At 37.9% G+C, this 24425-nt stretch overlaps 1 protein-coding gene across 17 annotated transcripts in view; it reads right to left on the bottom strand.

Moving 5' to 3' along the window:
* Nucleotides 1-3872: 3872 nt before the first annotated feature.
* The window catches only part of AHI1 (Abelson helper integration site 1), a 216920-nt gene continuing 196367 nt past the window's right edge, over nucleotides 3873-24425 (bottom strand). For 7 of the 17 annotated variants that reach the window (XM_009206039.4, XM_021937819.2, XM_021937821.2 and 4 more), the window contains 4 exons: nucleotides 20743-20801; nucleotides 9587-9689; nucleotides 6711-6773; nucleotides 3873-4233 (listed from right to left, as the gene is read on the bottom strand). In XM_009206039.4, coding sequence (XP_009204303.2) covers nucleotides 6750-6773; nucleotides 9587-9689; nucleotides 20743-20801 — 186 coding nt within the window. In that variant the 3' untranslated portion in view covers nucleotides 3873-4233; nucleotides 6711-6749. Of the gene's footprint in view, nucleotides 4234-6710; nucleotides 6774-9586; nucleotides 9690-16882; nucleotides 16944-20742; nucleotides 20802-21934; nucleotides 22067-24425 lie in introns of those variants that run through there. The other 10 variants (XM_021937818.2, XM_003898140.5, XR_002521763.2 and 7 more) reach the window with 9 other exon arrangements.

Below are 24425 nucleotides of genomic sequence, written 5' to 3'. Positions count from 1 at the left end.
TAACACTGAAGTATATATTGGACCATTTTGACCTAAGTGATAAGAGATAGAACATGAATTATGTGTATACATATCCCTTTTTTTTTAGACTGAGGAGAAACTAAAATTGTTGATTCTTAGCAGCACTAGCTTCCCCAGCTTTTTGAGACGAAAATAACCCATCTATAATCAGTATGAATTTGAGGTGTTAGAAGAGCAACTTTAGAAAACAGACTGCTCACAACATATGCCTGATGTAGATTTGAAGGGGATCATTAGAAAAATAGCATTCTTTGTGTTTACAAAACAAATGTTTTTGTTATCCAGTTCCCGCCTTAGCTTAAAGTATTTCCTATTCACTTTAATAATTAGAGCAGAAGGATATGAAGAATGAAGTGCCTCATTACCAAGTTTGCTTCCTGGGTCTCTGCAGAGAGTAGCTGTCTGCTTTTGCCTAGTTAGTCTATTGTTAACCCTAAATGATGCTGACATTCAATTCTCCTGCAGATAATTGTGTCCATCCATAGAATGAGTTCTCCAGTCAACACAGCCTTTTGATTGACGTGCTTCTTGATGTTTTTATTATCTCATATATGACTGGAATGGCGCCTTTTCGGTTTCTTGAATAAAATGTTACTGTACATGTAATTAGTTTGATTCTATAGAATCTGTTTCTTAACATAATTATAGTATGGAGTAAAGATTTACTAAAATAGTTATCTAATAAAAAAAGATCAGTTTTTTAAAAAATAATTCACTCAGATATATTTTATTTAGGTCACTGTTGAATGACAAACATTTGAGATGTTTCTAGTCCCTGAGTGTGGTCATAGGTACATGCCAACTGCTTCCTTCCTCTTGTGTGTGCTGTCATCTCCAAGTATCAGCATTTTCCTCTCCACAGCAACTGAGATCCAGTACTTTACAGATCACCCAGTGGAGTCTGACATCTCCATTTGCAGCTAGCAGTGGCTGGAGTTGTGCAGTTGGAGAACTTACTTAACTTTCAGAACTTGGTTTCCTTAGTTGTAGAGCAGGGAAGATTTTATCTATCTAATGGATTTGATGTGAAGAGTAAATGAGGTCATGTACATAATAAAGTGAAGATTTGGGGACTATTTTCGGTACAGTTCAATTAAATAGAAACGAAGAAATATATAGCTTAAAACATGTGGATTGCTTAAAAATGTTTCCATAATTCACTAAACAGGTATGGCCATCAGATGGAAATCATTTGAATACATATAAAAATGTAAGGTCACAAACTTTTGTTATAGTTTCTAGAACTTCCTTTTAAAAATATTTATGGCTAAATATATGACTAAAGTGACAACATGTCACATGAAGCTATAAAATGGTAAGTATTTCTCAAACATAGTCTTGCTGAGCTTCCTAAAGAAAAGATATCTTTCTTTAATTAAATTCTTCTATAATTTAAAGATAATATTAAGGTCAAGTATTCATTTGTATGTGACAGAAACCCTGCACAAGATTTCAGAAGTACCAAGTGTTAGCCATTTAAAAGCATTGATTTCATTTAAAATATGCATTTTACACATACATTTGCATACATTGTGTAAAATATTTCATGTTTTAAGTCTTTTAAAAACTTGATTTTTATTCTAGCTTTCCAAGTCCTATACACAGTATTATTTCAATACTGAAGAAACGTTAATCTTCAAGACAGAGCTGGATCAGTAATTGGGAAGTGCGTTTCTAACAATGGTTTAAAAATATTATTTAGATATAGAAGAAGATAATGTCAAATTGTTACTTGTTTGGAGAAAAGAGATGACATGGGATAAAATTCAATACTTTCAGAATAAAGATAAAACAAACTCAATTTGATATAAGGAAATGTTTAATGCCATACATCATCAAATGGATTCTGGCGTTTGATTTTCTGCTTATCGGCTGGATCTACTGCTTAGAGGGCACTGTCATGATCTCCCTCACCGCATCTCATCTCAGATTGAGTGGTAAAGACCTTTTATTAATCTATTCATGAACATAACCCTAGTCTTACTTTGTCAGCAAGACAAAGGGGAAAAGGACTGGGCTTTCAGTAGAGCCAAATTTTCCTGGTGTTTTCTTCAACTGCTATTTTTGTCTTTAGTAGTTGCAATATAAAAATAACCCTTCATTTTTCATATAAACCTCAAGATCTTAGCAAATGCTTAGCTCCCCCTGACATATTTTTCATTCATCTTAAATTATTTCTAAACCTGTTGAAATTCTTGGTGATTCCATCAGAAAATCAACACATATCTCAAAATTATGAGCTGAAACTGCAGAGAAACAGATATTTTTATTTTTAAATCATCAAGTGCCTTCACAAGACAGAAAAAAACAAGCTTGTACAAGAGTGACTCAAGCTGGCTGGGCCCAGCTGTACCTGATGCACAGACTTATGCATCCAGAACAATGAAAACTCAGTGCCATCAGAACAGACTTTTGCGCTGATGGCTTCAGGCTTCAACAGTTATCAATGCCACTCAACACTTTGAAAAATGCCTTTTTTAAAAGTTCTACACAGCAGGGACATGTTTACCAATTTTTATGCCTCTACAACATGTGCAGGGATAAGAGCCAAATATATTTTTATTAGAAGATATTTCACACTGGGTAAAATTTACACCTCAATGCCCAACATTGTTTTTCTCACTTCTTATTTTAATGGAATTGACTGTCTAATTTGGATAAGTCTTTCTAATTTTACATTAGTTTTCACTTTCTTGGGGTTATTTTATCAGCAGACCTTATCACACAGTTGAGAAAGGAGTCAAGAAAAGAACAAAAAATGAATACCCTATTATAATATCTAACTTCAAAACATATAATCTATAATAATGATGCTATTATTCTGGAACTTAGAAATAAATAAATGTAATATAATAATGTAAAAATATTAAGATTAAAATAAATATTAAACAATGTAAGTCTACAAAATAGGTATGTGCTTAAATATGAAATGCTTTTTTATTTTATTTTATTATTATTATTTTTGAGACGGAGTCTCGCTCTGTCGCCCGGGCTGGAGTGCAGTGGCCGGATCTCAGCTCACTGCAAGCTCCGCCTCCCGGGTTCACGCCATTCTCCTGCCTCAGCCTCCCAAGTAGCTGGGACTACAGGCGCCCGCCACCACATCCGGCTAGTTTTTTGTATTTTTTAGTAGAGACGGGGTTTCACTGTGTTAGCCAGGATGGTCTCGATCTCCTGACCTCGTGATCCGCCTGTCTTGGCCTCCCAAAGTGCTGGGATTACAGGCTTGAGCCACCGCGCCCGGCGAAATGCCTTTTTTAAAAAGTAAAGACGTTTGGAACACTGTTGTCAGTCCAGCCAAAAATCACTTTTAGTTTAGGTGTATGAAGTTACCTACATGATTCATTCTTAAGAAACACAAACTTTTAATTCGAAAGTAAATTGTTTTCTTTTAATGTCTTTGTTACTGTAACCATTTTGAATATGCCATATTCTAAAGCTGGTTATCTTTTTTGTTTTTTGGAGACAGACGTTTGCTCTGTTGCCCAGGCTGGAGTGCAATGGCATGATCTCGGCTCACTGCAACCTCTGCCTCCTGGGTGATTCTCCTGCCTCAGTAGTTGGGATTACAGGCGCCTGCCACGACGCCCCGCTAATTTTTGTATTTTTAGTAGAGATGGGGTTTCACCACGTCGGTCAGGCTGGTCTTGAACTCCTGACCTTAGGTGATCCACCCACCTTGGCCTCCTAAAGTGCTGGGATTACAGGTGTGAGGCACCGTGCCCAGCCAGCTGCTTCTCTTTTGAATAAAGTGAATTTCAAAAGCAGACACTTCATATTCTGGGTGTAACACCACATATATAACCACATTACCGATATAATAATATTAAATGATTACTTAACAGACATCCTAATAATGCAAACACCTTTTATTCACATTTGCTGAGTAGCAATTACAGTGTTTTCTTCATGAGTTTTCCAACACTGGTAATGTAACTATGATGCAATTACTACCAATATAAGTACCAATACTTGGACCAACAACAATCACAATGGTTTATAACAATTGAGCTCAAAGGTCACATTGATTTTTCCGCCCACAACTTGATTCTGATTTTTCTAGAGTCATTCATAAGAACAAGAAGTAGTGGATCCTTTCTTCCTCCTTAGTATATGAAAATTCTGAACTCTGAAGAGAAATTCCATTTGGTTTAATCTGTCATTTTCACCTCTGTGCATTTGGGCATCTCTTCACTTTTCTTCAATTCTTTACTGGAAAGAAAAATATACAACATGTACTAAATAAATTTGAATAATGTCTTCTGACTACAACCAAATCTTAGTGTGCTCAGGCAATAGCACAGGTGATAAAAGACACTGTGTAAAACACAAACACATACAAACACAACCAAAAAAGACCAAAATACTAATTTCCTATCTTCTAGTTTGCCTCTCAAACATATTGTTAGCATCTCTTTGAATTATTAGCAATTGTTTAAGGCCTGCTCCTGCATTGACAGGTTAATGTAAGCAAGAAATAAATACAATTCCCAAATACAGACACTAAAAACTCCAAACCATGAGTAACTTCCAGAAATGAACAGCAGGCAATCAGAGTATATGAAATTCTTCATTCAATGGGAAAAAAAAGTCCCCATGAATGATATTCAGGATTAGTGATTCGAAAGGACCATAGATAATTTTATTAAATAGCATTCTTTCATTTAGTCTAAGCTATGCCTACTTTTATATAATTAGGTTATTACATTTTTCAAATCAATTAAAAAATGGGTTGTCTCATTTCTGATTGATCAAGATAGTAACAATTAAGCATCTAGATGTGGCTCTGATGTAGAACAAATTATACAATTCATAAAAATCAAGAACCAATATGCAGATGAAATAAGAAGTTGCTTCCTTAGAGAGCAGGTAGTATTTGCACTACAACTAGTGTGAGATAAACTAGTGGGGCTAAACCTAACATTTTTTAATGCAATCATTCCTACAGCATCGATGAGTTCTGGACTTACACAAAAAGGTTACTCTCCTTCCTCTAAAGAGAAAGGCTTAACACCTGGTTGTCCTTAGAAAACACATGGCAGTTTCAGAATGATGGCAAATCTGGTTAAGGTAGCAGTCAACTCCATCGACCACTCCTGAGAAAAGTGACAGCTGGCACATTGTGGCAAGAAAGGGCAGCAGCTAACCATTCCCGAAGGGCTTTCCCTGGGGACACAGGAGGGGTTGGGGACACCTGTGCTTTAAGGAACAGGCCCAATCTTAAATCAATGGTCGGCCTATCTTTTCATACAAAAAACATTTACACATGAGGGGCAAAAAATTCTATGTTACTAGATGTTTCTTGATTTTAAATTTGTTAAATGGAGCTACTCCAGGTAAGCTTGCATCATATATAGAAGCCCAAAAATATGTTCCAGGGAAGTTCATGAATGCACATGAAGTTGAGTATAAAAATGGTACAGATGCCAAGGTATAGTATCACTAGGGGCAAAAAAAGTCTCCCTGTACATAAACAGAAAAAGTACATAGAACTTTCACCAAATTAGGATCTGATAAAAATGGAAAAGAAAGCAGTTTCAATGAAGGCTGGGCTAAAGTCACACGCAAAAGGCAGTGAGGAGGGTAAAGGATCTCAGAGGAAGAATAAGAAAAAACAAAGTGAGAGGAAGAGTTCGTGGTAGCTTGAGGACAACAAAGAATAAGAAAAACAGAAAAGGGAAGGGGGAGAAGGAGAGAACAACAGCTGGAAATTAGTGAGATGGATCCTGCACGTGCAGAAGATGTAGGACAAGGGAAATCCATCAGGTGGTGACTGCACTGTGAGAAGTAAACAGAGAAGCCAGAAGGACCTTCAGGAGAGGAACCCAAAGAGAAATTCAACTCGAAAAATCTAAAGTAGGCAGCAAAGATAACATCTTTGAGGGAAATGATTCAGACTTAGAAGAGGAAGAAACACACTGGATAGAGAATGACAAAGATGGCGCATAAAAGGGAGAAAAGAGACAGAATAAAGATGGTCAAGTGCACCCTTCGGACATTGGCCCACCCCTCCTGACAATGGGAGGAAAATCAAGAGTGGCACACTGGTTTGATGAACTCTAACAGCAAAGGGACCTGAAAGCTAGGAGACAACAGGGATGTGCTGAAAGAGGGAGAAGACATCTAACCAAAAGACAAGAATAAATGCAAAGCCATTCCCTCTCTATCTTCTCATAAAGTATCTCTATAATCTAACAGAGGAAGAAAGTAACGAAGCAAAGGCCTTTTTAAAGGCTCTTGTGATGAAAAGAGAAAGAAACATTCTTCTTAGCAAGCTTACGAAAACAAGTATGAAACTAGGTTAGTGTTTGTGTGTATGTTATGTCTGGGGAATAAGATTCATAAAAATTCTGGGCCGTGGCCGGGCATAGTGGCTCATGCCTGTCATCCCAGCATTTTGGGAGGCTGAGGCGGGTGGATCACTTGAGGTCAGGAGTTCAAGACCAGCCTGGCCAACGTGGTGAAACCCCATCTCTACTAAAATACAAAAATTAGCCAGGTGTGATGGTGGGTGCCTGTAATCCCAGCTACTCAGGAGGCTGAGGCAGGAGAATCACTTGAATCCAGAAGGCGGAGGTTACAGTGAGCTGAGATTGCACCACTGCAGTCCAGCCTGGGCAACACAGCAAGGTTCCCTCTCGAAAAAACAAAAATAAAAACAAAACACAACAAAAAAACTTGGACCTTACCCCACAAGACATTCAATCCAATAGATCTTTCCTGAAGGTTTACTTCTGTGGCAAGACATCAGGCTAAGTGCAGGGGAGGAAAAAAATGTGAGTATGTATTAAATAATAGCCCCTGACTGGAAGCACTGCCCATCTAATCAGAGTTCATATACAAAGCAATGTGTAAAACAGCCCTGAACTTGGGATCAAGAAGATTAATTCCTAGCTCAGGCACTTTGTAGTTGTAACTTTGAAACCTTGGTTTCTTTAAATGTAGAAACAACAGGCTGTATTAGAAAATTTTTAACAATTACATTGATTTTGAAAGAAATGATCGAGTAGTAAATATACACTAAGTCGATAAATTAGAAAATGCACAAAGTTAAAACAGAAGAAAAAAATCACCATAATCTTACTACTCATATAATTATTGATGTCTTTTGATGTATATTATATAAACTATTTTATAATCTTTTACTTAAAAATCATAAAGATATTTTCATGTCCATAAAAATACTTCCATAATATGATGAATAATAACCATATGATATTGTTATATAAATATTTCATATTTTAATCAACCCTTTATTTTAAAAATACTGCTCGAAGGAGTAGCCTTTTAACTAAATCTTTCCTTTTTTTTTTTTTTTTTGAGACGGAGTCTCGCTCTGTCACCCAGGCTGGAGTGCAGTGGCCGGATCTCAGCTCACTGCAAGCTCCGCCTCCCGGGTTCACGCCATTCTCCTGCCTCAGCCTCCCGAGTAGCTGGGACTACAGGCGCCTGCCACCTCGCCCGGCTAAGTTTTTTTTGTATTTTTTAGTAGAGACGGGGTTTCACTGTGTTAGCCAGGATGGTCTCGATCTCCTGACCTCGTGATCCGCCCGTCTCGGCCTCCCAAAGTGCTGGGATTACAGGCTTGAGCCACCGCGCCCGGCCGACTAAATCTTTCCATGTATACTTGAATACTTTCCTACAAGAGATGCCTTGAAGTTGAACTGTTAGGTCAAAGACATGCACATTTTGAAAACAAAACAACAAAAAAAACCAAACCCCAATATATTACCTAATTATACTCCACAAAGAATGGATCGATCTTATAGTATTACCAGCAGTGTAAGCAGGAACCCACGTCCCATTTTCTCATCAATACTAGGTATGTATCATAAGTTTGAAACTTGTCATTTTGAAAGGATAAAATACCGTCTTGTTCTATTGTTTTAATTTTCATTAATTTGATCAATGGATGGTAAACATTTTTCATATGTCTGTGGCCATTTATATCTATCCCTTTAAAAATTCTTTAAGAATGTCCTGTATACCTTTGTCCCGTCTTTCTACTGCTGTTATTTTTTTTTTCTTGTTGAAAAAGCTCCTCTTAGAGCATTTTGTTTCTTAAGGATATTACTCCTGGCCAGGTGCAGTGGCTCATACCTGTAATCCCAGCACTTTGGGAGGCCTGACGCTTGAAGTCAGGAAATCAAGACCAGCCTGGGCAACAAGGCAAAACCCTGTCTCTACTAAAAACACAAAAACTAGCTGGGTGTGGTGATGTGTGCCTGTAGTCCCAGCTACTCAGGAGGCTGAGGCAGGAGAATCACTTGAACCTGGGAGGTGGAGATTGCAGTAAGCTGAGATTGCACCACTGTATTCTAGCCTGGGTGACAGAGCAAGATGTCTCAAAAAAAAAAAAAAAAAAAGTATTACTCTTTTATGGATAAATCTCTTCCATTCCAAGTTACCGTTCATTTAAAAATTCTATGATGTTTTTTCTTTTTGACCTGCATAATTTTAAAGTTTCCATTATTTAAAAATCTGTTTTATGTTTTCCAATTCCAAAATCATTCATTAGCCCATGATTATATAATCTATATGCTTCTAATTCATCTATATGCTTCTGTACAATTAGATTTTAGTTTTCTACAATGGAAAAATCAAAATATGAAAATTTTGAATCTAGTTCCTACAAAATGACAAATTCATAAATGTGGACATGAACAGCTTTGTAACATTTCACTTTCTTTTTTTTTGAGATGGAGTCTCGCCCTGTCGCTCAGGCTGGAGTGCAGTGACACGATCTCGGCTCACTGCAAGCTCCGCCTCCCGGGTTCACGCCATTCTCCGCCTCAGCCTCCCGAGTAGCTGGGACTACAGGTGCTCGCCACCTCGCCCGGCTAATTTTTTGTATTTTTAGTAGAGACGGGGTTTCACCGTGTTAGCCAGGATGGTCTCGATCTCCTGACCTCGTGATCCGCCCGCCTCGGCCTCCCAAAGTGCTGGGATTACAGGCGTGAGCCACCGCGCCCGGCCCGGAGTTTCACTTTCAACAGAAACTTCACTTCTACTTAATAGAGAAAAGGCCTTCTGGCAGGCCTTTCCTGCCTTTCTTATACACCAACCCCTACCATCCAAACACATTTTCCCACTGGCCTGTCTCAGTAGAAAAAGTGGCCCACTCTTGAGCAGTGATCCTCTGGATTTCCTTAGGCCCCCTGGGACTGTCACTCAGCTCCCACACCGCAGATGGCTCCTTCTCAAGTGGCTCTTTCAGTTTGTAAATATTCTTGTCATTCCTCTCGTTATAAAGATCTTCTCTATACCCTGTGTTTTCCACTAGTTACCGCCTAGGCTTTTCTCTCCTTTAAATTCCAGCTTCTAAAGAGAGTAAGACTATTCTTACAGTCTTTTTCCTTTTGGGCTGGAGACAATCTGATTTATGCTTCCGGGTTTCTCCATCAAAACTATCTTCTCCAAGGTCGCAAATGGCCTCCTGGTTACAGATCCCAAATGGGACTTGTCAGTCCTTGTTTCTCTCTGGTATTTGTCCTTGCTGACCATGCTTTCCTAAATCTTTTCCTGGTGACAATATAGCACAACTTTCCATTGGTTTTCCCCTTACCTCTATTAGAGTGACTTTTTGGCCTGCTTGCTCGTTCTTCCTCACCTGTGTTTCCATTATGTGTCCTTGGTCCTCATGGCTCTGTTCTTTGCTCATTTCAGAACTATAGGAGGGAAAGATCAGAAAGAAGGAGCCAATAAAAGAGAGCTGAGGTAAAGGCTCAGATGAAGCTTTGATCTAGGGACGTGGCAGTGGAAATAAAAATGGGGATAAATGTGAGGATATGACAGAGAAAAACATCTGGCAGAACTAACAAGTATACACGGGGGTGAGAGACAGGGAGCTGCTTAAAATCATGTAAACAGACAAACCTTTGGCTGGTTGAGCTCCTTTTTAGCCATGATAAAAGGACAAGCATAAAATAAATGTCAAAATCTTCAACTATTATCTGTGGACTTACAGAATAAAATAAATTTCATCTGTCTCAGAAAAATATTAGATGCCTGGGAAAAATCGGAAAGTTCTATCAACTTAGGTGGAAACACACACACACACACACACACCCACACACACACACACACACATAAAAGTACAGGACATTCATTAATGACAAGAAAAGAAATGAAGGAAGTTTATATATAAGAAAGCTGTAACATCCTGATCTGTGGAATGAGCAATGTAGATTTCCAAATGATTCAATGGCAACAGCAAAATATAAAACAAATGTTTTGTGGATGAGTGTGTAGTAATGCACTTTATATTAGGGGAAAGAAAACACAAAAACAATGAAAAAGAAAAGGAAAACAAGAATGGAAGAGAGTATCTTCTCTCTAAGTTGTCTAGGAATGGTGAGAAACACCACAGAGGAGCTTGAAAAAGATGCAAGAATTTCAAAATCAGGTATTAAATAGGACTGAATAGAGATTCTTGTGAACTAAATGATATTTCCCCCAAATTCATATGTTGACACCTGAACTCCTAATGTAACTGTATTTGGAGACAGGGGCTTCTAGGGAGATAACTAAGGTTAAATGGAGTCAGAAGAGTGCGGCTCTAATCTAATAAGACTAGTATCCTCAGAAGACGAGAAAGATGAAAAGCGTGCTCTTTTTGCATAGAGAAGAGGCCACGTGAGGATACAAGGAGAAGGCAGACATCTCCAAGCCAGGAAGAGAGGCCTCAATGGAAACCAATCCTGCTGGCACCTTGATCTTGGGACTTCTAGCCCCCAGAACTATGTGGAAATAAGTTTCTGTAGTTTAAGCAATGAAGTCTGTGGTATTTTCTGTGGTACCCTGAATAGACTAACAAAGAAATGTATAAGTAAGTGAAATGAAGTCAGATGACTGAGAATGAAAAGGTCAGAAATTACAAACAAGAAACGACAGTAAATTTAGATACAATGATAAAAGAACAAAGGAAAGGTTAAGTTCTGGAAAAAAACACTGATAACACACAATTTTAATCTTTCTGAAGTGTGCCCTTTTGGCCTTATTTCCAAGGAATCTATATTCTATACTGATAAGGTGAATAAGGGAAGCAAGCCAAAGATAATACAGCAGAGACAATGATGCAATGGACTGTGGCAAACTGGAGAATGGATGACTCATCTAAAGGAGGCAGTCCATCTCAGCTCATTGATGGATGTCATCAAAGAATGTAGAGCTGAGGTCCAGAACTCCAGATTATTTTCAAGAAGTCAGAAATCTGCATTTCTTTTAGGTGAAATGTTTAAATATCTGGACAGACAGACAGACACACACACACACACCCACACACCCACACACACACACACGAGACCCCATGCATACTTGCTGGTCTGAGGGTATCCCAGGCACTGCCATACTTTTGTGCCTTAGCTCCTGACTTCTAGGCCCTATTCTTCTTGTTTACTCCATCGTGTCTATATGGTCTTCAATGCTGTCTTCCTCTTTGGCTTTCTCTGACCACTGAAGCCCACTCTAGGAAGATCAGACTGTAGTGATCCTCTTTGTTCTTTTATCTCTCACAATCTATACACAATCTATCAAAAAACTACCTTGAAAATACATAGAACATCTAGACCTTTGCTTGTAGCCCAGATAGAGTAGGAGGAACTAGATTTACCTCTCGTCTAAAACAACAACAACAAAACCTGAACAAAACACATGAAACAACAACTTTCAAGATACTGAGCCACAGACAATGAAGATCCGCAAAGGTTCCCCTCAAGTATCCAGCAGAGAACTGATGTGTGCACACATCTGGGAAAATTACTTGAGGCCCCGAACAGTGTTTATTCCTACTAGCAATGAACAGAACTGTCCCCGAGGAAGCCCAGACACTGGCCTTACTAGACAAAGACTTAAAATTCGTAATTAAAAATGTGTTCAAAGAACTAAAGGAAACATGTCTAAAGAACTAACGTATGAGCAATGTCTCACTAAATAGAGAATATGAATAAAGAAATAGAAATTACACAAGGAGGAAGTAATACTAAATCTACACAGACTATTTCAGAAAATTGAAGAGATGGGAATTCTTCCCAATTTGTTCCATGAAGCCAGAATTATCTCCTTATCAAAATCAGCTTAAGATGATACAAAACAAAATTACAGACCCATATTTCTCATGAACGAAATGCAAGAAGTTCTAAAGGAAATTTTAGCAAATCAAATTCAACAATTTATAAAAAGGATAACACGCCACTAAGTAGGGTTTCTCCCAGGAACGCGAAGTTGGTTTAACATTTGAATATCAGTGTAATTCACCATATTAAGAAATTTAAAAACAAAAACCATAGATTACTTAACCAATGCAAAAACACATTTGAGAAATCAAACATCTATTCCTGACAAAAACTCTTAGGAAAGGGAAACTACCTAATAAAGGGCATTTATAAAAAACCTGGAATAACATCATACTTCATGGTAAAAGAGCAAATGCTTTCCTATTCATTTCCCACATGATCAGGAACAAGACAAGAATGTCTATTCTCACTAGTTTTATTTAACACTGTATTAGAGGTTCTACCCAGTGTAACAGGGTGAAAAAAAAAAATTAAAGTCACCCAGATTGTGAAGAAAGAAAACTGTTTTTTATTTGCATGATTGTCTACATAGACTATCTCGTGGAATCTACTAAAAGCTATTACAGCAAACAAGTGAGTTTAGTAGCGTGGCATAAAACAAGATCGACAAACAATCATCGGTAGTATTTCTATAAACTAGTGACAAATACCTGTAAATTGAAACTTAAAAACAATACCATTTACATAAGAAATATGTAGGAATAAATCAACCAAAGACCTATACACTGTATTTCCAAGACCTACACATTGAAAACAAAAAAACATTACCAAGAGAAAATAAAGAAGTTGTAAATAAATGCAAAGATATATCATATTAATGACTCAGATGATTGAATATTGTTAAAATGTCAATTCTCCCCAAATTAATATCTGGATTAAATGCAATATCAATTGGAATATGCTATAGAAATTCATAAGCTAATTCTAAAATTCATGTGGAAATGGAAAGAACCCTAAATATTAAATAGCCAAACCAACTTTGAAAAGGACAAAGTTGGAGGACTAATATTATCTGATTTCAAGACATACTACAAAACTACTCAGTAATTAAAATAATGTGGTAGTAGCATAAAGATGGAGAAATAGAAAAACAATTGGCTGGGTGCTTTGGTTCATGCCTGCAATTCCAGCACTTGGGGAGGCTGAGGCAGGTGGATCACTTGAGGCCAGGAGTTTGAGATCAGCCTAGCCAACATAGTGAAACCCCATCTCTACTAAAAATACAATAAATTAGCCGGGTGTTGTGGTGTGCACCTGTAATCCCAGCTACTCAGGAGGCTGAGGCAGGAGAATCACCTGAACCCGGGAGGTGGAGGTTGCAGTGAGTTGAGATTGCATCACTGCACTCCAGCCCGGGCGACAGTGTGAGACTCCGTCTCATAAAAAACAAACAAACAAACAAAACCCCAAATTAGCTTGTGTAGTGGTGTACGCCTATTAATCCAGCTACTCGGGTGGCTGAGGCAGGAGAATTGCTTGAACCCTGGAGGCAGAGGTTTCAGTGAGCCAAGATCATGCCATTGCACTCCAGCTTGGATGACAAAGGGAGATTCTGCCTCAAAACAACCAACCAACCAACCCTCCCCAAAAAAACCCAAAAGAAAAACAGAAAAATAACAGATAGACCATAAACAGACCCGCATATATATTAAGAGCTGATTTTCAACAAACGTGCAAAGGCCATTCAGTTGAGACAGAGTTGTTTTTCAACAGATGATGGTGGAACAACTGGATATCCAAGTGCAAAAAAAAAAAAAAAAAAAAAAGAAAAAAGAAAAAAAGCAAACTCTGATCCAAAATTCCCATCACATATCACACACACAAACTAACTGAAAACAGTTCATAGTCTTAAATAAAAAATTATAAAACTTCTACAAGAAAATATAAGAGAAAACTTTAGTGGCTTTGGGTTGGCAGACGTTTCTTAGATATTATACTAAAGCATGATTTGTAAAAGAAAAAATTTGATAAATGGGACTTCAACAAAGTAAAAAAGTTTGTTCTTCAAAAGTCACTGCTGAAAGAATAAAAAGGCAAAACAGAGATTAGGAAAAATATCTGAAAATCACATAGTTGACAAAGAACATATTTAGAATATATAAATAACTCTTAAAACTTAATAAAACAAACAACCTAATACAAATGAGTAAAAGATTTGAACAGAAATTTCACCAAAGAAGATGTATGCATGGAAGATAAGCACATTAAAGGATGCTTAACATCATTAGTTGTTGGGGATATGCAAAATCAAACCACAACGATATATCTCTACATGTATTAGAGCGGCTAAATTAGAAGGACTGACCACATGAAATATTGGTGAGGAAGCAGAACTCATACATGTTGGTAGATGGTAGGACTGTAAAATGGTACAATCATATGGAAAACAATTTGGCAGTTTCTTAAAAAGTTAAGCATAAACAAACTATAAAATCCAGCCGTTCTACTCCTAGGTGTCACCTAAGAAAAATGAAAGCATAACCTTCTTCAATGCCTCTTTCAGTGATACGATGTTAAACAAAAAACCCTCCTATGTTCATACAAAGACTTGTACATAAATGTTGATATTAGCTTTATTTGTAGTAGCCACAAAAACTTGTACATAAATGTTGACATTAGCTTTATTTGTAGTAGCCGCAAAGTGGAAATGATTCAAAGGTCCATCAACAAAAGTACATGAATAAACAAACTGTGGTATTTAAAACTCTAGACAGTAAGAGAAAGTAGATCAGTGATTATCTGGGGATGCGGCTCAGGGAAGGGAAGAAAGATGTAGGAGGGCAAAATTACAAAAGGGCATCAGAAGTCTTGGAGAGATGGTATGCTCATTACCTTAATTGTGGTGATGGTTCATGGGTATTTACCCATGTCAAAACTTAAACCGTTTATTTTATTTCATTTTATTTTTTTGAGATGGAGTCTCACTCTGTCTTCTGGGCTGGAGTACAGTGGCACGATCTCGGCTCACTGCAATCTCCACCTCCCGGGTTCAAGCGATTCTCCTGCCTCAGCCTCCTGAGTAGTTGGAATTACAGGCGCACACCACCATGCCTGGCTAATTTTTTTGTATTTTTTGTAGAGACGGGGTTTCACCATGTTGGCCAGGCTGGTCTCAAACGCCTGATCTCAGATGATCCATCTGCCTCAGCCTCCCAAAGTGCTGGGATTACAGGTGTGAGCCACTGCGCCTGGCCGCAATTTATTTTATATCAAGTGTATCTCTCTATAAATTAGAAATATATGGCCGGGTGTGGTGGCTCACGCCTGTAATCCCAGCACTTTGGGAGGCCTAGGCAGGTGGATCACGAGGTCACGAGTTTGAGACCAGCCTGGCCAAGATGGTGAAACCCCATCTCTACTAAAAATACAAAAATTAGCCAGGCGTGGTGGCATGCACCTGTAGTCCCAGTTACTTCGGGGGCTGAGGTCAGAGGATCACTTGAGCCTGGGAGATCGAGGCTGCAGTGAGCCGTGCATTCCAGCCTGGGTGGCAGAGCAAGACCTTGTCTCAAGGAAAAAAAAAAAAAAAATATATATATATATATATATATATATGTATACACAAAATCTGACCTCTTCTCACTGACTTCATTGCTCCCACTTTTTTCCAAGGCACCACCACCAAGTCTCACCTGGATAATTTCAATATTATTTTAACTGGTCTCTCTGATTCAACCCTGTCCATTAATGTCTATTCTTATCTTAAATGTCAGAGGGATTCTGTTAAATTGTAAGTCACTTCCTGTGTTTAATGGCTTCCTGCTTCACTTAATGTAAAAGCCAAAAGTCTTACAATAGTATATAAGGTCTTGTTACTGTCTCTGATTTTATCCAATCTCTCCCACTTGCTTACTCTACTCTAAAAACCCTAATTTCCTTACTTTTCTTTGAGGGTAACAGGTATGCTTCTGCTTCAGGGCCCGCTGCACTTGTCTTCTACATACTCACATTACTCAATTCCCTGCCTCCTTCCACTTTTCTCAGGCCTTCTCTCACGCCCCAATTTATAACTGCAACCTTCATGTCTCCTCTCCTTTCCCCTACCCATGCTTTATTTTCTCCATAGTGTAGCATACATCTGGTATAATTAGACATTTCACTTATTTTGCATGAAGGTAAATAAAATGTTAGCTCCTTATAGCAGGGATTTTTTTATCTGTTTACTGCTGTATCCTCAGTGCTTAGAATACTGTGTGTGACATCGAGGGTGCTCAGCAAATCTATATTTAGCAAATGACTGTATTATGTGTCTGTCTTCCTGGCCACACTGGGCACTTCCACAACGTACAAGCTGTGTATCGTATCATTCATCACTGCATTTCAGTGCCTGGCATAGCACCTAGATCAGAGAGCAGATGATCACATTTTCCCAATTGGACTGATGCTCACTAACGAACCACTGACACCTTGAAAGGCTGATCCTGATCCTTCCTCTTTATGGCAGTAGCATCAAGGTCTAGGACAAGACCCAATTCTTGATACAGACAAATAATGTTTGCTCAGGCTCGTGCAAAATGCTGGGCAAACACAGCAAGACATGTCTCCTAGCCTCACCTTCCAATCATCAGATGCCCTCAAAACACTCACATTGCATTCTTCTAAAGCCACAATCTCTATCCTGTTTTTCTCTCCTACTGCAATTCCTCAACTCCAAGTCACTAATCAATCAGTCTCCTCCCACTCTCTCCCCTCTCTTCATAGCCGTATGCTCTTTTAGACTAGTTCTTTCCCACATCACATCCAAATACCCTCCCATAAGCAGGACAAAAGCTCAGTTGAAGCCTTACCTTCATCTACAGGCCTTCTCTAGCTACGCATACTCCTCCTGCCTTCTCATTCAGCTCTCTTCTGTAATTACAATTTGCATCACATCATTTTGCATCTAATTATATTATTGGTTGCCTTTTAAATGCTTCTTATTTCCATTTCCTCATCTGACCTGTAACGCTTCTTTAATATCTCTCAATGCATCTAGCTCACTGCTGAGCACACTGTGAGGTCACACACATGACAATAAATGGCTTCAATTTCAGAAACTAGGAGTGGGATGAGGGCAAAAACAGGCAGAAAAGTGGCAAGTAGCAGGATTATTTTAGGAAAAAAAATGTGGACTATAAACTACCTCCTCATAACAAGAAACAGAAATGAAAGAGCCTAGAATGGTTATTATAAAGATGGAAAAAACATACAGTGAAGTGATAATCCTATCACTTGGATTTGACATTTATAAGGAATTTGACATTATACTTGGAATTGACATTTATAGCTGCACTAGATTAAGAAGAGATTTCATTCATTGAGTTCAAATTCAGGGTTTATAAATAAAAGACTTTAATATGATTAACTATATGAATTAACCCTCTCTGAACAAAGCTGTTAATGAAATAAAGGATGCTATGTTTAAAAAACCCAACAAAATTCAATATAGGCTATATTAGTAACTACGGAACACTAATACTACTTGTTAAGGATGACAACATATTTATAGCAGCCTCATTGCCAACTTTGACTGAGGCAGCAGATCATATATGAAGAACATCATGGGGCATGCGGTATAAAACGTAGAAGTTTAAGATTTTCAGGAAAATACCTTTGTTAAATTAACCTATAGAAGTTTCTTCTTGATACCTTAAAAAAGAGAATGTAGCTTTACTAAAATGTGTATAAATTGCTTGCACAGAAGTGACTGACATTTCTAAAAAAAAAAAAAGAAATTCAAGTGGAAAGTAATAAGAGGCTGTCTATGTGGCTCATTTACATATATTGGTCAACCAACTAATAAGCAAATGTTACAAACTGAAAGTCAGGGCTGCAAAGAAACAAAAAATTAGCCTCTGTCCATTTACTTGGGTACAAGAAACTCATTTAGGTAAATCAAAGAAATGACTTCTTTGTACTTGCTGGGATCTAGTGTTTCCACCATCAACTCGCCTACGGTTTTCAAGTCATGAGAAATCTATCTTAATTCATCCTTACTTCTAAGAAATTGTAAGTAGGGAAAGTCCAAAAGCTTTAGATGAATTTGGGCATTTAGACATATCTGAACTTCTCATGAAAATTTTTATTTTCAGAAGCATCTTCAAAAAGAGAAGCTGAGCTATCCTGACATCCTTTAGAAGCTGAGATGTTTGTGAGGTTTTATTGAACTTTAATCTGGAGGGCATGACATGGATCTCTGTATCTTGTGAAAACTGGTACAAAATGTAGACCGAGTGAGGTGTATGTAGCAGACATTTTTTCATTTGCATAATATTAAGTACAAAGTTCTAACAATTTTTATGAATTTTTATGTGCAAAGACACCAAGAGCACTGTTCCCATGATGTGTTAAACATGGTCATTTTTTTTTTTGGTTGTTGAAACAGTATTGTTTCTAGTGTATTTTGTTGTTGAGTATAAGCTCCTTAGGGTCAGTGACTGTTTATCCACTATTATGTAAAATTTTAATTGTCAAGAGACTGGACCTAAAAACATAATCTGACAGATAACAGAAAAACAGGAAACTATAAAACCTGGGATATGTGCTTGAACCATATAACAGGCAGAGGGACGGCGTAAGAAGAACCACAGACTGAAATCAGGGGACCCATGTTGTGGGACTGGGTCTCTACATACCACATGCAGGGATCCGAGACAAGTCATAGCCTTTTAGATCTTGTTTCTCCATTTGAAAAACAAGAGTCAGAATACTGATCTGTCCCTCTTCCAGGGATACTATGAGAACCAAATGTAATAACACGAGTGAATGTGCTCTGAAGCTATACAGGGCTATAAATAGTTATATGATTGGTTTTTTCTCTCGAAAAGAAAGAAAACTTACAACAAAATGATACCTTACCATGGAGTCTGTGAATACTAAATCTAGCTAAAAAGAAAATCAACAACAAGAAGAAGCTAGTAGTCTGTGAATCTGGAGATTTTAGGTTGTGGTTCAAGTGCTAACAAATACGCCCTGTGAAATTTGTACAAGGCCTTTCCCTTTAGTTTTCTTAACTATAAAACAGAGGGATTATAGAAAAAATTTCTAAGGTATCTTCCAGATCATGATTTTGTGACTCTTAAAAATTACATTTGTCTTTCATCTACTGTCTTGTGAAATGCTGCATGATTTTATTAGACAATTCCTGTAAATAACTGTCATCTGAATCAGAATTTTTGTACTGGAAGAGACATATTATTCGTCAAATTGCCAAAGCATAGAGCAGGATTAACTTGAACAAATATTTTCCCCAAGGAAACTCAGCAAGGATTGTCTGTGTGCATGTCTGAGTACGCAAGTACCCAGCAATGTATGTGGGGGTGGTGGTGATGGGATGGGAGGGTATGATAGCTAAGCTGTTTAAGGCTGTTACACTCCTGTTATATTTTGTTAGTAATGTAATTTGAATATAAAGTTTGGACACAATGTTAGGCCCAAAAGATAATCTAAAATGATAAAAATAGAGAAATATTTTGGGAACATTTTGATGTAAAAATTTTTTTTGAGGTAAAAGAGTGACTTTTTATGGGCATATTAAGTGACACAGCGAGTACTAATTAAAAATATAACAACTTTCCAGAGTTCTTTTAAAATAAATACTTCAAAATAAATTACTCAAATACATTAAGCATTTATAGAAAATATATAAAGACAAAATTCTGCTTATTAGCTTTTTTCTTTTCTTTTCTTTCTTTTTTTTTTTGAGAGGGAGTCTCGCTCTGTCGCCTGGGCTGGAGTGCAGTGGCCGGATCTCAGCTCACTGCAAGCTCCGCCTCCCGGGTTTACGCCATTGTCCTGCCTCAGTCTCCTGAGTAGCTGGGATTACAGGCGCCCGCCAACTCACCCGGCTATTTTTTTGTATTTTTTAGTAGAGACGGGGTTTCACCGTGTTAGCCAGGATGGTCTCGATCTCCTGACCTCGTGATCCACCTGTCTCGGCCTCCCAAAGTGCTGGGATTATAGGCTTGAGCCACCGCGCCCGGCCAGCTTTTTTCTTAATGCTTCAAAAAAGGCATTCATAATTTTACTTTTAGCACATCATTGTTTTCAGTTAATGTTATTTCAAAATAGTACTCAAATAAATGACAAAATAGGTCTTCTAAAGTTTTGTGTGATACTAGTTTAATAGGATTCTTATAACTTCGTAATAATACACATTCTTAGAGTCCAACTATTAAAATATTCATAGTTCAAATGGCCAGGCGCAGTGGCTCATGCCTGAAATCCCAGCACTTTGGGAGGCTGAGGAAGCTGGATCACCTGAGGTCAAGAGTTCAAGACCAGCCTGGCCAACATGGTGAAACCCCGTCTCTACTAAAAACACAAAAATTAGCTGGGCACGATGGCGCGTGCCTGTAATCCCAGCTACTTGGGAGGCTGAGGCAGGAGAATCGCTTGAGCCCAGGAGAGGAGGTGGAGGTTCCAATGAGCCGAGATTGCGCCATTGCACTCCAGCCTAGGAGACAGAGCAAGGCTCCGTCTCAAAAAAAAAAAAAAAAAAAAAGAAAAAAAAATTCATAGTTTAAACAAGCTAATCTCCTTTAAAATTAACTATCTGAAATTTAACTTATAGTTTGATAATATTATAAAAATGAGAAATGGAGAAATTGTCCTTAAAAGAAAACCCCAACCATTTATCACTGCAAATCATTTTGAAGAAGTTGCTTACTGTGTCATAGATTCTGAGCCTAGTCTGAAGTCCTGGGACTTGTTCTTATTGATTGATCGCTGTGGAAGAAGAGGAAAAACAAGTAGTAAGTAAAAAATGAGAAAAGACAACACAGTCAACATTCACATGCTGGAAACCCACCAGCTTCCTGAATGGGGAGAGAATATGCCTGTTCTGAACAGGAATGTCTATCAGGACAATATATTTGCTCCCATGAAAAATCAAGGAAGCAGTTCTCCAGAGAGTTTAAGCACTCTTTATAAGTAAAGTCAGCTTTCAGGTATGTGACCAAAAAAAAAAAAAAAACAAAACAAAACAAAAATTTCAGTTGTGAATCAGTTTAAATTAATCTCCCAATACAATGTGGTATATTACTTAAGCTCTAAATATATCCTTCAGCCTGTATCTTTTTTTTTTTTTGAGACGGAGTCTCGCTCTGTCCCCTAGGCTGGAGTGCAGTGGCGCGATCTTGGCTCACTGCAAGCTCCGCCTCCCGGGTTCCACACCATTCTCCTGCCACAGCCTCCCGAATAGCTGGGACTACAGGCGCCCGCCACAGCGCCTGGCTAATTTTTTGTATTTTTAGTAGAGACGGGGTTTCACCGTGGTCTCGATCTCCTGACCTTGTGATCCGCCCGCCTCGGCCTCCCAAAGTGCTGGGATTACAGGCGTGAGCCACCGCGCCCGACCTCAGCCTGTATCTTTCCTTCATATTCTTTACAGTATACTCTATATTTCCACAGTAATACGCATTGAACTGTATGCAAGATTTTGAATTTGAAAACTCTTTAAATCTACAAAATGTGTTCAGTATATCTTGTTTTATTAATGGCACCTTCGTGAGAAAAACAATAAGCACTTTCAAGGGTACCAAATTATAACCTGAATGTTGGATACTTCCTTTAGAATCTGAAACATTAACTTCAAATTATACTGAGGGAAACTGAGTTTGGTATGATATATAGTATTCTATAAATCAACCTAATGTTGCTATAAAATGAATTGCAATATTTTTTAGAGATAATCACATGTTATGGAAAGGATCCATTAAACATTCACAAAGAAAATATGAATTGTTATTATGTTGAAGTTCAATAATATACAAATGACGGAGATATGCCATATGTTTCTAATTATTTCAGTAATCCAGAAAACATAAAAATAAAATGAAATGAAAGAAAAGGAATACAACCTTCTCTTTCAGTCTTGTTTGAGTAACTGCTTTCCCGGTGGTATCTCTACTGAAGCTTGTTTGGCCTTTTTAGATTTCCTTCTTCACAATCAGATTTCGGCAAGATCATTCTTCAGCAAGATTTGGCACTATCTTTAAACAAGCATTACTTTTCTTACAGATTTCAAGAGGATATTATGCTTTTCTGGACCATAATTATATGACTATTACTGCTAACTGTATAGCTTTAAGTCAAGCATAATAAAAACAAGAATTGAAGAGCAAGGAGACTTTGTGGTAAAAGGTGAGTGTTGTAACAGGTGACCCAATTTGGTAGAACAACAAAAGTACCCCGACATCTTGATTTTTCTCCACCAGTGGAATTGCTCTGACTCAGTTAAAACGTGTTTGGGAAAAAAGTACACATACACGGGAAATCTCAGATTCAACTACTAATTCAGACTGCCCTCATCCAATAGAGCAATAAGCAAAGAAAATCATCAAAACCTCAGAAAGCACCATCATAACAGAAATTATCCTGTTTCTTTCTAGACTTGTGAAATAAATTCTAAACACAGCAATCAAATTAAATGTGAAATGTTTTATTCTTTTCTATTTTTTAGAGATGGGGTCATGCTTTGCCGCTCAGGGTGGAGTACAGTGGTATGATCATAGCTCACTGCAGCCTTGAACTCCTGGGCTCAAGCAATCCTCCCATCTCAGCCTTCTCAGTTGCTGGGATTACAGGTGTGCACTTCCATGTCCAGCTATTCTTTACAAGGTCTCGGCATCATTTTTATCTCGTTGCCCATGGCAAGACCAGTATCTTACCATTAATATAGGTATATATGAAACTTGATAAAACTTTTCAAAAAATAACATAAGGGCTCTAATCAGAAATTCTCATCAATTTGAACCTATTTCAGAGGTTGAGAGGAGAGAAGTCACACTGAACTATATATCAGTGTTAAGCCAATGTTACTTTTAATTATTTTTTGTTATCCTGAAAAATGAGTAACAATATGTTGCCATGCGCAGGTCTTGCCAATTCTGCTAAGTTTGTTCATATGAAATGGATGCTGTGACGTCCTCAGAAAGTTTGTCTTAGGTATGTTAAACATTGTCCCTGCCATCTTTCCTACTGCGTATTCCTATCACTGGGATACCCAAATCCTTTTTAACGATGCAGAGGCAGGTTAGCCTGTGTTCAAATTATATGACTCCTAAGTTAATACGGGGTCCACATTACAAAGTTTTAAAACTTACTTGAAAAGGACACTTAACTTAACTAGGACCAATATTTCACTTCTGAACACCTTTACTCATTCTTTGGTCTCAGCAGCAGCACGTCAGATGGGGCAGAAGTGGGGGAAGAAGGAGGTGTCTCTGTGAGCTGTTTTGTTTTATTTTACCTTTAAACAAAAAAGCCCCCAAGGCTGGTGTGCAATCAGCCTGCAAATACCCTCACCATCGACAAGGCCAAGGAACATGACTGCCCTTCTTTCCATACACACTTCTCAGACATTGTCTTATGACTTTGTTTCCTCTTCATGGATATCGTTGACTTAGAGAGGAAGGGATGAACACAGGAAAATGAGCAAAGCAAAAGTGATGAGTGAAAGGACCCGAATCTAGAGATCGTTGCTTTCCAAACCCTCATAACTTGTTAGTGATGCTTTTAAATTTAAATGCAATGAGAGTTAACATAAAATAAATGATTAATGGAATGATGAAATGCTTCCACTGATTATGTGGAAATTTATAAGGAAGAAAACAACTCATAGCTTTGTAAAAAAGAAATGGGCTATGCAAACAATTCCCCCAAATGTTTTTATAAACTTGAAGAATGAATATAAAATTAGGTTAATGTTCAATCAATGTACGTTGCATCTAGCGCACAAGACTTAAATAAGGCAAATTTATGGTACAGTATAGTTCTATTTTTACATGCTGCTTATATACCTCACTATAGATATACCTTTTCCATATAATTTCATAGTTTGTTTAGATCTACTTTGTAGGGATTTTTTAAAAAAGGATGCAAGAGAGGAAAAACAACTAGGGTTGGTGGTTCAGTTCTTGCCTTGGTTCTGTCATTAACTCCATGTGGCCTGAGTAAACCACTTAGCCTCTCTTGGGGTCTTTTTTTTTCACTTGAAAGTGGGTGGGGGTTCAAAATAAAAACATAAGCATCATAGCACCATTCTCTTATTTTACAGACCAGGAAGTGGAGGCCCAGAGTTACCAAGGACACAGAAGTAGTGTGAAGTTTATACTAGTGTTTTTCAAACTGATTTAAGGGCAAAACTATTTTCAATACAATTTTATTTGAAAGGCTCAGGTGTAAATATGTGAAATAAGAATTACTCTGGGTGAAACTAGGTTTGCATGGCCTGGCACCCCCTGCTTCCCAACCCTATGCCCCCAGATCCCTGAGGAATAGGGCCCTATAGATGGCAGTTTACAAACTACTGGAGTATACAAGCTCTACGCAAGACTAGAAAGGTTTCTT

Source organism: Papio anubis, chromosome 6 (genome assembly GCF_008728515.1).
Source record: "Papio anubis isolate 15944 chromosome 6, Panubis1.0, whole genome shotgun sequence".
Lineage (NCBI taxonomy): Eukaryota > Metazoa > Chordata > Mammalia > Primates > Cercopithecidae > Papio > Papio anubis.
Note: the sequence above shows the minus strand (reverse complement) of the source record. Positions and strands in the feature narration are given on the sequence as shown.